At 42.4% G+C, this 14890-nt stretch overlaps 1 protein-coding gene across 1 annotated transcript in view; it reads right to left on the reverse strand.

The window, feature by feature from the left end:
• LOC306919370 (uncharacterized protein) overlaps window positions 1–10557 on the reverse strand; it is a gene marked incomplete at its 5' end in the record, with an annotated part of 28574 nt that extends 18017 nt beyond the window's left edge. The window contains 7 exons of the mRNA XM_079532161.1: window positions 301–396; window positions 514–561; window positions 780–869; window positions 5100–5141; window positions 5556–5575; window positions 8484–8612; window positions 10506–10557. Coding sequence (XP_079388287.1) covers window positions 301–396; window positions 514–561; window positions 780–869; window positions 5100–5141; window positions 5556–5575; window positions 8484–8612; window positions 10506–10557 — 477 coding nt within the window. The remainder of the gene's footprint in view (window positions 1–300; window positions 397–513; window positions 562–779; window positions 870–5099; window positions 5142–5555; window positions 5576–8483; window positions 8613–10505) is intronic.
• Between the last annotated feature and the right edge of the window lie 4333 nt (window positions 10558–14890).

Below are 14890 nucleotides of genomic sequence, written 5' to 3' on the forward strand. Positions count from 1 at the left end.
TGTGGGGCAGGGCTTAGGAGGCAGTCAATCATGACTAGGTCGCTACGACGTGATTGGCTACACGAGTGGTGCAGACTCCCATTGGCTTAGGCGGCGTTTCAGAGTATACCATTGGCTTAGGGGGCAGTCAAGGTGCATTGACATCGTCAAACACATTGGCTCAAACTCGGAAGGTAGGGGATTACACTAGGTGAGCAAGTTTCATTAAAAGGAGTGGCCGGAAATGTCAGTGCATTCTGCAGGTAATATAAATATGCAGGTAATATAAAGCTCTATGGTTGCAGTGATGAGGGAACTCACAAACTTAGGTGGAGGAACAGCCACATTGAGGCTCTTGAGCGCCACCTCCAGGCCATTCTGAGCACAAGCCACCAACCGGAGAGCTATGAAGAATTGCTGAGGGAAATAGAATGAATAGTATGTGATGTATACCTCTGCATTGCTAGCATACCATTACGATTAAATACACAAATGTTAAAAATATATGGGTTCATGTATAGGATCTGCTTGTACCTGTTTGTTTAGGCACCCTTTTCGGTCAGAGTCTGCTAAATCCCAGATCTATAAAGGGCATAACATTTAACTTTTTACATTTTAGGAACAAACACACAAGTGTGCAATTGTATCTTAATATCATCACAAGTAGTACAGAAAATGGAAAACATTTCAACAAATTATACTGAAATAATACGAGTCTTTTGTTTACTGCAAATGTGTTAACCTTTGAGATGCCGTGCTACTGTATATTTGCCATTGTACGCCTCATGCAGCATGCTTACCTTTCCCAGAACCAGGTCAGGCAGGCCAGAACTTTTCAGGAACAAGGCTGTATCAGCTGCTGCCACCCGCGCACTGCCAGTAGGATCAACCTATACACACAAAAATACTGTTTAGCTGTAAGAAAATGTAGCTGTCTCTGATCTCAGAGACAGCTAAATCTCTGAGATAGCTCTGAATAACAATAATAATAAAAAAACAATTCTCCATGCTATCAACTAGGTATTTAAGGAAACTGCAACACTCTAGTCTAGTTCTCTTTCATGAGGCTCCCTGATAGCTCTGCTGACAGGTTTGGCAGAGAGAGCCATCATTTATTCATGGAGAAGCCTCACTCATTGGCCACAGACTAATTTTGAAAGGAAGGGACAGGAAATTGCTACCACTCACTGCTAAACTGCAGTGGATTAAATACAGCTAACGCTATGCACAGTAGTGTTCGAACTAAACCGGCCTTCTCCTCACTCTTAAGTAGATGATTAATATAGTCCGGAGGCTTAGTGAAAAGATAGTGCAATTGCGGATAAAAGCGTAATTTTTTGCATGATGGTTCGTTAGGGTCAGTTATTGAATTTTAGCCTAGGAGCCCTTGTCAAATATCTATTTGAAATATCAAATTGCAAGACATTATTATCAATGCAATATGTGAAATATGTGAAAATCCGCCTAGTATTTTTCAGACTATATACATCATAAAATGATCAGATTATTTCCAAATGTGATAAAGTTGACTTATTTTGACATTATTAAAGTCACAGAACATGAAATATCATCAATAACACCTTTATTGCAATGAAGAATACATACAAATGAACTATAACTCGACCGGCCATCGGACGGTCTCGCGCCACACCATCCAGGTGGCCAGTTGTCCGGGTGGCCACTTGTGCAGGGTGCCCACTTGTTCAGTCAGACTACATTTTGGGTGCGGTACTGAACCATACTGTAGCGTACTGTACTGTACCATACCGTACTGTACAATACTGTACTGTGCTGTACTGTACTGTACTGTACTGTACTGTACTGTACTGTACTATACTGTACTGTACTGTACTGTACTGTACTGTACTGTACTGCAATGTACCATACTGTATGTTACTGTACCATACTGTATGTTACTGTACCGTACTGTACGTTACCGTACCGTACCATACTGTACTGTACCATACTGTGCTGCTGCGTGTGCGTGTGTGTGTGTGTGTGTGTGTGTGTGTGTGTGTGAAGTGAAAAGGGGAGGGGTCGGTGAATGTGGAAATTGTGATATAATTTGCGTCACAGCAAAATGTTGCACAATAACAGTATGGCACACAAAAGCAATATTTGTACAATACATATGACAGGTGAGCGGAGGCAATGTAGTGCAGATGGATTCCTGTGGCATGTAGAATTTGTTTGTGCTTCTTCTGTCGTATATGTCGTTAGACCTTCAGCTCCATTGCAGCAAGCCAGTCCAGTGTGTCATTGTCTAGGTCAATTAAGCCTTGATCACTATTTGGTGGCCGGTATGTGGGGAAGCTGGTCAGCACGTGTTCCACAGTCTGTAATGGATCCCCACATTCTCAGTGGGCACTGTCTGTGAGACCCCACTTGTGCATGGATGCACCAAAGCGTCCCACACTCGTCCTCAGGCGGTTGAGGGTTGTCCACTCCCTGCGGGGGAGGCGCTGGCCAGGAACATCTGTGAGATCCTCGATGTAGTAGTGAAGCCTGGAAGGATCTGCTGCCTTCCACTGGTCCCTCCATCTTGCCTTCACCCAGGAAGCCTTGGAGGTGTCGGCTGGTGTTGTGCCGAGCAGTTCCTGGGCCTGTGTGGCAAAGGGCCGCCGGGACTTGAGATGCGTACGCTGTGGTGTCTCCGTGACGACCTTGTGGAGGAGGTGAGATTTGCTCAACTGTGCCTTCCGAGTGAGGGCCAGTGTGGCTGCTTCTCGCCTGACCTCTGCTGGGGCGATTCCAGGCTGAGGCACAGTATTCAGCGGCAGGGAAAACTAGGGCCTCGGTGGAGATGCGCAGTGTCTTTGTGGTGACTCCCCACGTGGTGCCATCTAGATGCTGTATCAGTGCGGCACGGGCTTTCCCTTAACACTGTCCAGGTGTTGTTTAAAGGACAGTGTTCTGTCGAGCTTCACTCCATGTATGTCGGTGAGGACTGGGACTGTAGCCAGGCACCGTCGACCATGATGTTGATTTGGCGAGTTGCTTCCCTTTTGTAGAGGTGGAACATTGTTGCTACAGTCTTCTCAACACTGAGCTTGAGGCGGCAGTCCTTCAGGTATGAAGAAAGGGTGTTCAATTCCTCCGAGAGGCCTTCCCCTATACTGCTTCCCAGGATGGCTTGCTGAGCAGAATTGCCAAGTTTCGTAGGAGAAGCCGGACGGATAAATATATTGGTTTGCTCCCCCTTTCCATTATAGTACAAGGATATGCATCATAGTGTGAAACATGTTATAGAGCTGTGCTTTCTGCCTGGCTGTCACAATTGCATTTGCAAAGTGGGGAACAGTCCAAATTTGTATTACTGCATTTTCAGGTACTACACTACAGTCACCTTTACAGGTGCATCTGATCAGCTCTCTGCAAGCTCTGGAAACCTCTGGAATGGTCAGCCAAACTGGCACCCATGACCCTTCTTCCTTAACCCACCCATAGTTCTGTGGAGAAGGAATCACTTGGTGGCTTCGTGTGCTGGTGGCCCAGATGCCCGCTTGGTAGACTGCAATAGCCTAGGCCCTAGGGGAACCCAAATCTCGAGCCCTGCCTATGTTTCACGCATATTCTGGTTGTGACACAACATATGCCTTAATAGCCGGGGAGCCAGTCACCCAAAATTTGAGAGGACCTGTGATGTCATAACATACTTTTTATTTGTGTTTTTTTTCTATTCATTTGGTCAGAGCAGACCTCTCATTCTGTGTTCCTTAATGACCAAGTTAATAGAAAAAACACAAATAAAAAGTATGTCATGACATCACAGGTTCATCTCTATTCCCGCTCCCCGGCTATTAATGGAAAGGGTAAGAAGTCAGCTTGGCGGACCTGGCAAGCCTATGATGCTGCCTGCGACAGAAACATTCGTCAATCTGGCAAAGCATCCCTTCCAGCAACTAGATGTTGACTGCCAGCACTTCCGGGAGCTTGAAAGACTGACAGTAATTTTGTACGACAAAACCAGTCCTTTGAGCTCCATCAACGAAAAAAGAAAATAACTCTTCTGTGAACAAAATCGAACAATAGAGAAATGACCTCCCACCCAGGGTGCACTCACATGTGAAACGGGCAGTCTACCAAGCAGGCATCTGGGCCACCAGCACACAAAGCCATCAAATGATTCCTTCTCCACAAAACTATGGGCCAAGGAAGAAGGGTCATGGGTGCTAGTTTACTGACCATTCCAAAGGTTTCCAGAGCTTGCAGAGAGCTGATCAGATGCACCTGTAAAGGTGATGTATACCTGCCAATGCAGCAATGCAAATTTGGACTGTTGGATTCTAGGCAGAATGCGCACAGCTCTATAACATGTTTCGCACTATGATGCATATTAATTTGTATTCTTCATTGCAATAAAGGTGTTATTGATGATATTTCATGTTCTGTAACTTTAATAATGTCAAAATAAGTCAACTTTATCACATTTGGAAGTAATCTGATCATTTTATGATGTATATAGTCTGAAAAATACTAGGCGGATTTTCACAGATTTCACATATTTCATTGATATTGATAGTCTTGCAATTTGATATTTAAAATAGATATTTGACAAGGGCTCCTAGGCTAAAATCCTTTAGCATGACATAAAGAAGCCTCATACAAAATTTGGCGCTTTTATCCGCAAGTGCACTATTCTCCTAAAAAAGTGCACTAAGCCTCTGGACTAATACTGTTGAAGTGGAAGTCAAGGATTAAAGCTAAATAAAATCTCACGACTTAACATAGTTCATGGGCCAAGTAGGTTAATTTAAAATACCTTCAATAAACATATTTACAACAACAAAAACGCTAGTATGCAGTGTGTGTGTATTCGTCACTTCCTTTTTTCAGTTATATTTTGCATTTAAGCACGTAGCTCAGCATCTTATGCAGACTTGCAGAGTGTCTTAAATTTTAATTCAGCAAAAGTAGAAAATGTAACAAGTGCAACAATTCCACAGTGATTTTCTTCCTGTATCATACCTCTCCTTGCATCTTGTACAGCCGTCTCATATTTGAGTGATGGAAAATTCACTGCATGGTTTATTAAGCCTTTATAATCACTAATAGACCCAGAACGGAGGTTAAACGGAGTTTAAACAGAAAAAGCCATTGTAAAGGACATATTTGCTTACCTGCCGATAGTATTTGTCATAGACGGGATTTCCACTCGAGAGCTGTTGGTGTAGACACAAATTCAACATTAGACACCATTTTGAAAATGTTATAATTGGTTGCAACACTGACTGCAATACTTGCACCTACAGTATGGGCTTAGGCCTAGGTTTGAGAATGAAAATGTAGAAGGACCATAAACCATGGCCAAATTAAATACAAAATAAACCTGCTTCCAGTCCATAAGCTGACTCTACAAGTGTTTGTTTGACTGCTGGCCAGTGGCCAAAACTGTCATCCATTGTGTTAAGACGGCTGCCAGAAAACAAGGCTGATCCTTCACAGATGGATGGAGGCAGGCAAACATGTTGACTCTAATCAATATGCTTCTGCATTATTGTTTCTCATCTTCACACTCCAATCAGTGACTAAACCTACGCTCTGTCAATCATCAGTTTCCAGGTAAATATGAATACATTGACTGCTGCCTGTTTCGCTGTGGAATGAGAGCTTACACAGCAACATCTTACAGTTCACAAAGCCCAGTCTAAAACCATGTCTCTAGGTAGGACAAAACAACCACAGCAGACATGAGAATAGATGCATGCCTTGGCACTCTTCACCTATATGTCATATCTCCTCGCAACATCGTGCAAGCACCATTATTCCATTCCACCATTATTAATTAATCCACTTAGGCCTATGGGCCGGGTGTGTTGAGGATTTCGGAGAAAAATCGACAGAATTGCTTAGTCTGGATTTCCTGACATAAAGCCACACTTCCTCTGGCTCTTAGATTTCAGCTTGTTAAAGATCTAGATAACTCTGCAGCCACAGAAGTCGAGGACTAAAGGAAAACAAACCCTACACACGTCTTGTCACATGGCAGTTATATTATGTCAATAGCTGATTCATAACCCGATCACTATTCACACACACACACACACACACACACACACACACACACACACACACACACACACACACACACACACACACACACACACACACACACACACACACACACACACACACACACACACACTTATCTTTCTCTGGCCCACACCACTTTTGGTGTGGGCCAAAAGTGGTACACAATTCTGTGGTACACAATTGTGTGCCTGGAACTGTTGGCGACCACAACACTGTGGTCATTGCACTGGTGACACTTTAATAGCGCTGCACTGAAAAAAAGTAGAAGAAAAAAAAGAAAAATCCCTCAATCATTCTCTAGCCTATACAAACTGCAGCAGATAGCCAGATATGCTACTGCAGGCTGACAGGCCAGTCTGGTTTTCTCTAGAATATTCTACTAGCCACTGGTTACAATTGAAACAATGGCCGCAGTTACATGCAGGCTGATCATTCCGAATAAATACTTCCGAATAAAATACTTCGGAAGTAAAACATTTTGCTGCGAGTTTACATGGGAAATTGTCATTCCGAATGATTGTTTACATGGAGATGTGATCTTTTTCCCCACCCGCTGCAGCTCCCCTTCTCCGCTGGGAAGGTGATCATCTCGTTTTTATTTGTAGGCCTGCGCCCAGGGCACGCAACACACTGATTATTATTGTATCAAGGGTCGCTCGTTATTTTTGAGAGAGAGAGAGAGAGGGAGAGAGAGAGATAATACTAGATTGATTGCAGCTGCTCATCAACTGCAAAGCCGTTGTTTCATGACGTTTTGGTTGCAACTTGGAATAGGCAAGTTATAGCCTGTAAAAGTACAAAAGGACATTATAGCGATAGTAGCGTATTATTGGGACTGTGTGTGTGTGTGTGTGTGTGTGTGTGTGTGTGTGTGTGTGAGATTACTGAACAGCGGACTGACGGCATTTCGTCCTCTCTCTCCTCCGTCTTTCTGTGAGTCCCCCGATGCACGGTAGCCTACATAACCTATATCAAACATCAAAATTATCAGAGTGATCATCAACTCGGGACGGTTGGATCTTTGAACACTCACAGATCAGGGGGATCATCATCACTGCTGCTGCTCCACGTTTTTTTTTGTGGATTTTGGATCTGCAAAATGCACGAAATAATGTGCAAACTCCTCAGCGCGCCTTGGATATGAGCGCCTTGGAGTTGGAGCGCCTTGGAAATGAGCATGCTCAGAAAGACCAGAATGAATTTACATCCGAAGCAGTGTATACATGAGTCCAATTTTCTTTCAATCTCATTGAACATCGGAATAATCCGGCCAGTGACATCGGAATGGTTTTTAAATCGCATCGATCATTTTCATTCGGATTTAAGTTTTTGTAGGTGTTTACATGACGTTTAATAGGATTTAACTTCTATTCGGAATTAAGAGGGGTTGAAAGACCTCATGTAAACGTGGCCATTGTCATGTTAGCACCAAGAAAGCTGAGTTGAGTGAATTTTACAAATTCATCCTTTATGGGAAACAGAAATACACAAATGTGTCAATGACTGTGTCACTCACCAGAAATGACAAGAGATACAGTTGTATGACACAGTACTGTATAAACAGAGCTTTAGAGTTTATCGTGTGTACTGTATACAGTAAGAAGAATGCATGACTTGTGGGTAGCCCATTACATATTAGCTTACTGTGTGTTTGCTCTACTGTATCCAAGTTTATCAGGCTGTAAGTAAAGTGATGGATCATAGATTTGTCTTCATGTAGGCCTCACTGCTTGGATGAGTAGTGGAATTCCTCAGTATGAAATCCTCAGGACACAATGTATAATCAAGGTAGGTAGTATTATCAGTGGTGGAAAAAGTACAAACATATTTTACTTAAGTAAAAGTACAAGTACCCATTATGAAAGTTACTTAAGTAAAAGTATAAAAGTACCTCAAATTAAATGTACTTAAGTACAAAAAGTACCCGGTGTAGTATAAAACTAAAAAGTAGTACATGATTTTCAAAAGTACAAAGTACAAGTAAAAAGTACAACATGCTTTTCAAAATGCCTACAAATAAATTAATTCCAAAAGTGGCTTTATTTCAACACTCGTCTCGAAACTGGCCATTCATTATCAATGGCATTTAATGTTTGTGTTGGGATAAACACTAGAAACTGACCATTCATTATCAATGGCATTTAATGTTTGTGTTGGGATAAACACTAGAAACTGACCATTCATTATCAATGGCATTTAATGTTTGTGTTGGGATTGTTGGGAACCTGAGCCCTGCGACCCCAGCTTCAGGAATAGCCCCCCGTTATCCCCCAACCGACCGGGCCACCCAGGTACCAGAAGAAAGCATACATACAGCCCCAACCAAGCCCCCCAGCTAATAGGAAGAAGTGGAGCAGGGAGCCAGGTTATCGCCAAGGAGGCTCCCGGCAAAGGTGGTGTCCCAGAACACCCCACGCTATCCTCATCACGAGATGGCTCACGGGCCCCCCGGACCTGCTAAGTGGGCTTACATCGAGGGGAACAGCGCATCACCACCACCACCACCAGCACTGCCAGCGCCGGGACCTCCGACCCTGCAGCCAGAGTGGTCCAGTGAGACAGGGCCACCGACACGGGGAACGCGCCAGGCCAGGCGATGGCTGGAGTGCATAAGAAGAGTGGATGGGTTTTTATTCACTGAATGGAAATGTTAGTTTTTATTCATTGAATTGAAATGTTAGTTTTATTCAGTAAAATGAAAGGTTAGTTTTTATTAATTGAATTGAAAGGTTAGTTTTTATTCATTGAGTTGGAATGTTGAAAATAACCTCTCTCCTGTCCGGCGTCAAGCCAAACGTGTATGCGTGAATATTTGTGTGCTTAGAGAGAAGTACGGTGGTGTGCCTAAAAGGGAAGTAGATGTGTTAAAAAGTTCATGAGTCATTAACTGACAGGAGGCCAGAGGCCCATGTCTGAGGGAACTATGCAAGATGCAAACAGAAAGATACATTAAACTGGTAAACATGCCCTTTTAAGGAACAGGGCAAAGGTGAGGCAGGAACTTGTGTTTAGGCCGATAAGAGTAACAGGACGTTTTCCTCTCGACGGCACGTCCGCTACAGTATTGCAACATATAGCATTATATATGCATGAGCGCAGGAGAGAGTCTCTCTCTCTCTTCTATTTTTGCGCAAGCAATAGATCACTTAAACCACAGCTGCAAATATACTTTTGTACTTTTACCTGTATTGTCTTTGAACTGACATTAAACATCTATTACCTCTTTTGAACGGGTTTTTGAGTAAGATCTCCTCTGCCGTTTCTCTGAATTGCCTTTTTGTGAGTAATGAGTAAAAGTAGCCATTTATGTATTGCTGAGTATAAATACTTGCAGTCCCTTGCCAAGGGTGGTAAATTGGTGACACTGCACCACTTGATCGAGAATAAGGGGAGCTACTGATGATGAGTGACTTAAAGTGACGTAAACTGCATATTCGCGCAGGCTCTGGTGAAGAGTTCATAAGTCATAAAAATACCAGTACCCCCATAGATCAAGCCCAGGTCCACTGGGATTACCGTAATAAATGTAAGCGTGAGCACCTGAGAGATAAGGTGGTCTGAATGTATGCCTGCATTGCTGAATTGAGAATTCTGACAGAGCTTTTGATATCACTGTATTGGTTTGTCTCTGTAAAGGTGGTGGTCTATAAACTAAAATAATTGTTAATCTTATGAATATATGAAATTAATTCACAAAGACAGGTTGGTCAGAAATAATAATTAGCTTTATCTAGGCCATGACATAGATAAGTTTTGGTGTATGTATACAGAGGTATTTTATTCAGATAAATAAGTTAAAAGCTCTCAACCAGCGGTGCGAAGTAGCGTTTGTTTCCTCATGGGGTCTGAGCAGAGCGCACGGCTGCCTGTAAGGCATTCATTATCAATGGCATTTAATGTTTGTGTTGGGATAAACACTAGAAACTGGCCATTCATTATCAATGGCATAATGTTTGTGTTAGGACAATGTTTGTGTTTACATACACGCACCAGAGATAGGATCCGACAGGAAGCACGCACATCTCAAGACATTCTGCTTTTAACTATGTCTGCACATTTAGTCCTTAGCTAGACATACCCTACAATACATGCTGATTGCAGCCTCATCCTTTCTGATGCGGTGGGCGTGTCTCTCTTGATTTTCATCATTGCAACAGAGCTTGTTCATTGTTGACCTGCCCATATGCTGTTGTATATAATACGCCTCTTGATGTTGTGTACCTGACGAAGACACACAGAGGTCGAAACGTTGTAACAAATAAATAAATCTTCCTGGGAGCTACAACTCAGTGTGCGGACATACATTCCTTTTTCATTGTACATACACCCTCAGGGTGCAAGCAAGCTCACACAAAAATATATTTCAGATGGGGGTCCACAGTCAACAGTCATTTAGGGGAGAATGGAGAGAGAGCCATTGCAATTTGCAAAACAGACATTATAATTGTGTGAATTCACGCATTATAATTAGCCCTTCACTAATTAAGCCCCACCCACTCCACTCTGCGAGGGCAAACTGTTCTTCTGTCTCCCATTGAGATGCATGTTAAATGATTTCTCCATCAAAATAATCGATCATTTCAGTAGCAAGAGCTTGAAAATGTCTTAACAAGACAACTCACCCCTTTTGCCACTTTTGGTGAGTTGTCAGGACAACTCACCCCGAACGTCCGGACAACTCACCAGGGGTGAAATGTCTTCACTTTCGGGGGTGAGATGTCTTCACTTTCGGCCACTTTCGGGGTGAGTTGTCTTCACTTCCGGGGTGAGTTGTCTGACTGAATATGTAGCCTTTGAGCTCTTTTATATACTTTACTGAATTAATGGTGACATAGTTCCTATTGGATATTGAAGTAGTCTATTTTCAGAACTTTACAACAACAATTATATATACAATAATGTATAAGTATAATTAAGTCAAGGTATGATAGCACAATCACAATATAGGCTACAGATGTAAATATATTTATGACACAGTAAAATGTCGAAAATGAGTGCTATTCCCCTTTAAGTATGTCAAGGTCAAATTCATACATTTAATAAACCTTACAAATACAAACATTGTTTGTATGTAGGCTACCCAGTAGCCTACCCATATGATTAGATGAATGTGCAACATTGTTTCCATCTTCCAAGCATATTCCTGCCAAAATGGAGATCTTAAATTGTTGAAAATGTCTTTAAACCTCTGATTCCACTCATTTCCTTGTATAATCTGAATGATTTATCCCATTATCCTTAATATAATCTAGTTTCATTCAACCTTATCTTCCTGTGTGTGTGTGTGTGTGTGTGTGTGTGTGTGTGTGTGTGTGTGTGTGTGTGTGTGTGTGTGTGTGTGTGTGTGTGTGTGTGTGTGTGTGTGTGTGTGTGTGTGTGTGTGTGTGTGTGTTGTAATTTATCACATGCTAATGTATAACTAGCAGTAGCCATATCATCGTTGTTGGGGGGGGGGGGGGGGGGGTCAATATTGCTTTGCTATTCAGATGTAATTCAGTCAGTATAAGTAGGCCTATTAGAACTGTGATTGATTGATCATGCGTCCGTTGGGAGTGCAGTCTAATTAGCAACTTTGTACAGCTGTGAGACTCTGCCTTTGAAGCGCAAACATTATCCACAAACGACCCCCCTCCCCTCAATGCTGCATAGAGAGTGAGAGAGAGAGACGCTCTACTCCTTACTTACAAGTGTTTCACCGGATTTTACTGTTAAATAAATAAATAATTAGCCGTGACTGCGCACGTCTGTAGGAACCGATAGTTAGATCCGAAATTGCATTAGGCCTGTAATGGGTGACACGGAAAGTACAGACAACTCACCCTGCAATGTCAGAAAGTGAAGACAACTCACCGGGGTGAGTTGTCTGGACTTTCGGGGTGAGCTGTCCGTACTTTCTCGCCCAACTCGCCCCAGCGGAAAGTACAGACAACTCACCCCGACATGTCAGAAAGTGAAGACAACTCACCTTCTAAATCTAGTCAAAAAAGCCTGCAGTAGGCTATAGGCCTATGCACTGGACAAATGTGGATTACATTATTGGGGTAGAAAGTTGAAACCGATATCAACTTTAACGACCATCTCGTTCGACAGACGTTTACATGCAATGCATGGTAAGATACAGTGATTATTATTGCAATCACCTGGATGGGTGAGTCGTGTAACGTTCCTGACGTTAAGCTGTGTATGTGTTCCACAACACAGCCATGCAAAATAACAGCCATGAAAACAGAACTGCAATAACCAGCAGATGCAGCGCGCGACACACACACACACACACACGCTGTTATTTATTCACCGCACCAGAGAGAGAGACGGGCGCTTCTGTCCAGCTTTTTCACCGCACCGCAACACCATGCTTCTCTGTGTGCATGTGAACGAATGAGTGAGGCGATGACTTTATAAACTTTATAATGCGGAGATTGTGAAATCAAGCGAGCCCCGCATATTTTGCGCGGAAATGTGTAGCGAATAACGAAAGGTGTCTAATTTTAATGTAGCGGATTAAAAGTACGATGTTTTACTTGTAAATGTAACAAAGTAAAGTTAAGTAAAATTACAGAAAAATAAAAATAGTAAATAAAAGTACAACTTCTCAAAACGTGTACTTAAGTACAGTAACGAAGTAATTGTACTTTGTTACTTTACGCCACTGAGTATTATAAATGTTTAACAAACCCTACTGCGGCCCAACTAATGACATAAACGTAATGGTTTTACTTGACACATAGACTTTCTGTAAAGGCGAATGATAGAAACACGTATCTCCAACAGTTCTTCTCAGCCTTTAGATTTAGGCTGTGTAACGCTGACATTGGGCCAGGTAACAGCAGGTCTGTGGTTGTAACCAGGCTAGACCTTCCAAATAAATGAGGCAGCTTTTGTAGTGTGTGCAAACCAAACCGTTTCCGCGCTGCATTTAGCTTATAACAGGACTACAGCAGACTGTGTGACAGACAGGACAGCTGAAGTGCAAGCTTAATTACTTATTATACTTTCTATAACTTTGATTAAAAAGCAGGTGGCTGTAGTAATTATTTGCAAAGAAGCAAGGCAAACATCTATAGCTCTTAAGACTACATGATTTCCAAAGGTCATGAGCAACACATTACAACAGTGAGTGAAGACAGGCGGTGCAATATTCTACTAGACAATATCATTAATCAATTGACTTTTAGGGTAAGTTACTCAGCCCACCAAGCAAGCCAAGAAAGCAGTAGGAAGATGTATCAGCAACAGCAGTAGGTAGGCTAATACCTAATACGTTTGTTATAACATTTGTTGTATTTGTAATAATGGGCATTATTAGCTTTAGCAAAGCAATGTTTGACAGCAAAACAACAGACCATGGTAATCAAGTCCACACAAACATTTTGATACGCTGAAGCAGTAGGCTACCACAAATTCCGAGTGGCATCAAAACCTGGTAACGTTTGCTTGGCATTGGTTTGATAGAGAAACTCTAAAAAGCTACTACCCCGTGGTTGTGTTGTGTACACAAGCCTACATTTACGTCTCCAAAGAGATTACACAGAAACTTTTCCCAGTCACAACTGCAGACAGACAACTTCCAAAACAGCAACGAACACCTAACCGCACGGCCATTAACCCGCTCCAGAGGAACTACAAACAACGTTCAAAGGTTTACGAACAACAGACAGACGACAGAGAGACAATTCTGACATTTAGTTGAAAGTGAGTTGAAAGACAGTGTTACCTGAGTAAGAGACAGAGTGGCAGCCATAACGTTAGTGTTTCTCTTGCCCCTCTAACACGAAATCAGATCAAAACGAAATCGCGCATCCGTCGTCCTAGTAACGGCTGATGTTCCATTGTAGTCATAGCGTATATAAAAGGATAGAGACTGAACTGGCGCGAAGCTCCGCCCCCCCAGCTATTCATGTCAGTGGAAGTTGCTCAGTGGCGTGTTGAAGTCTCAGAACGTCTACTTCCGCATTTGACCACCACATTTTGGTGGTCAAAGCTTCCTTGGGTCAAATGCGGAAGTGCAACCGAGCGCTCAATGTTAAAACCCAGCTGCACGGGGTTTCCTCCTACCACTAGGGAGGAGAGCTTCAACGTTGAACAGCCTCACTGGCCCCTTGATTGTAGTCCTACACGGACCCCACACTACGTAGCTGTCCTCGTCAATGCCAATTTAAACAATACATACCGATCTGATTCTCGTTTGGATTAAGAAGCGTCGGGGAGACGGACGGACACTCACATTACGTTGTGGTTACACACCCTTTAGCCCTGTGTTTTGTTGTTGTGATTGTTGTTGAGAAACAGGAAGACACTCTCCTTCTTCCTGTGACTGTCTATGTACAACAATTCGTTTTATAAATGCAACTATAAGTAAACATGTGTCACATACATTAACTATGCAGCCCATGTAATGCGTCAATATAAACGCATCGATGAAAGAATAAATACATACCGTAAATAAATTACCGTTTGTTTCTGACGGGGTTCGAACTCCTCCGTTTTTCGGCATAAAGTTTCCCAGTCATGGAACTACTACAGTGAGCCATTCTAGCCATGACATTTTGTAATCATATTCAAATCATAGTTTATAAAAGCAGCCATCACAACTCAAAACGAACATGGGGAACTAGATTAACTTGAAATCTCATTAATCACACCGATTTCCAAAACGGCTGTTTAATAGGCCTACAGATTTGTTCTAACGTCTCTCACCATCATCACCTATACGTTCACCTTATGGTCATTATGTTATAGGCCTACAGGCTACATAGAAATAGTAAATGCATGATATGTTAAATTAACAATCTGTTTATAACATGACCTAAATATGCCCAAAAGCCACATTACACTGACCCAAGTCACGCCAGTCAATGTACGTGCTCCAAATTATCAA

This window comes from Electrona antarctica, assembly GCF_951216825.1.
Source record: "Electrona antarctica genome assembly, contig: scaffold_25, whole genome shotgun sequence".
In the NCBI taxonomy this organism is placed as follows: domain Eukaryota; kingdom Metazoa; phylum Chordata; class Actinopteri; order Myctophiformes; family Myctophidae; genus Electrona; species Electrona antarctica.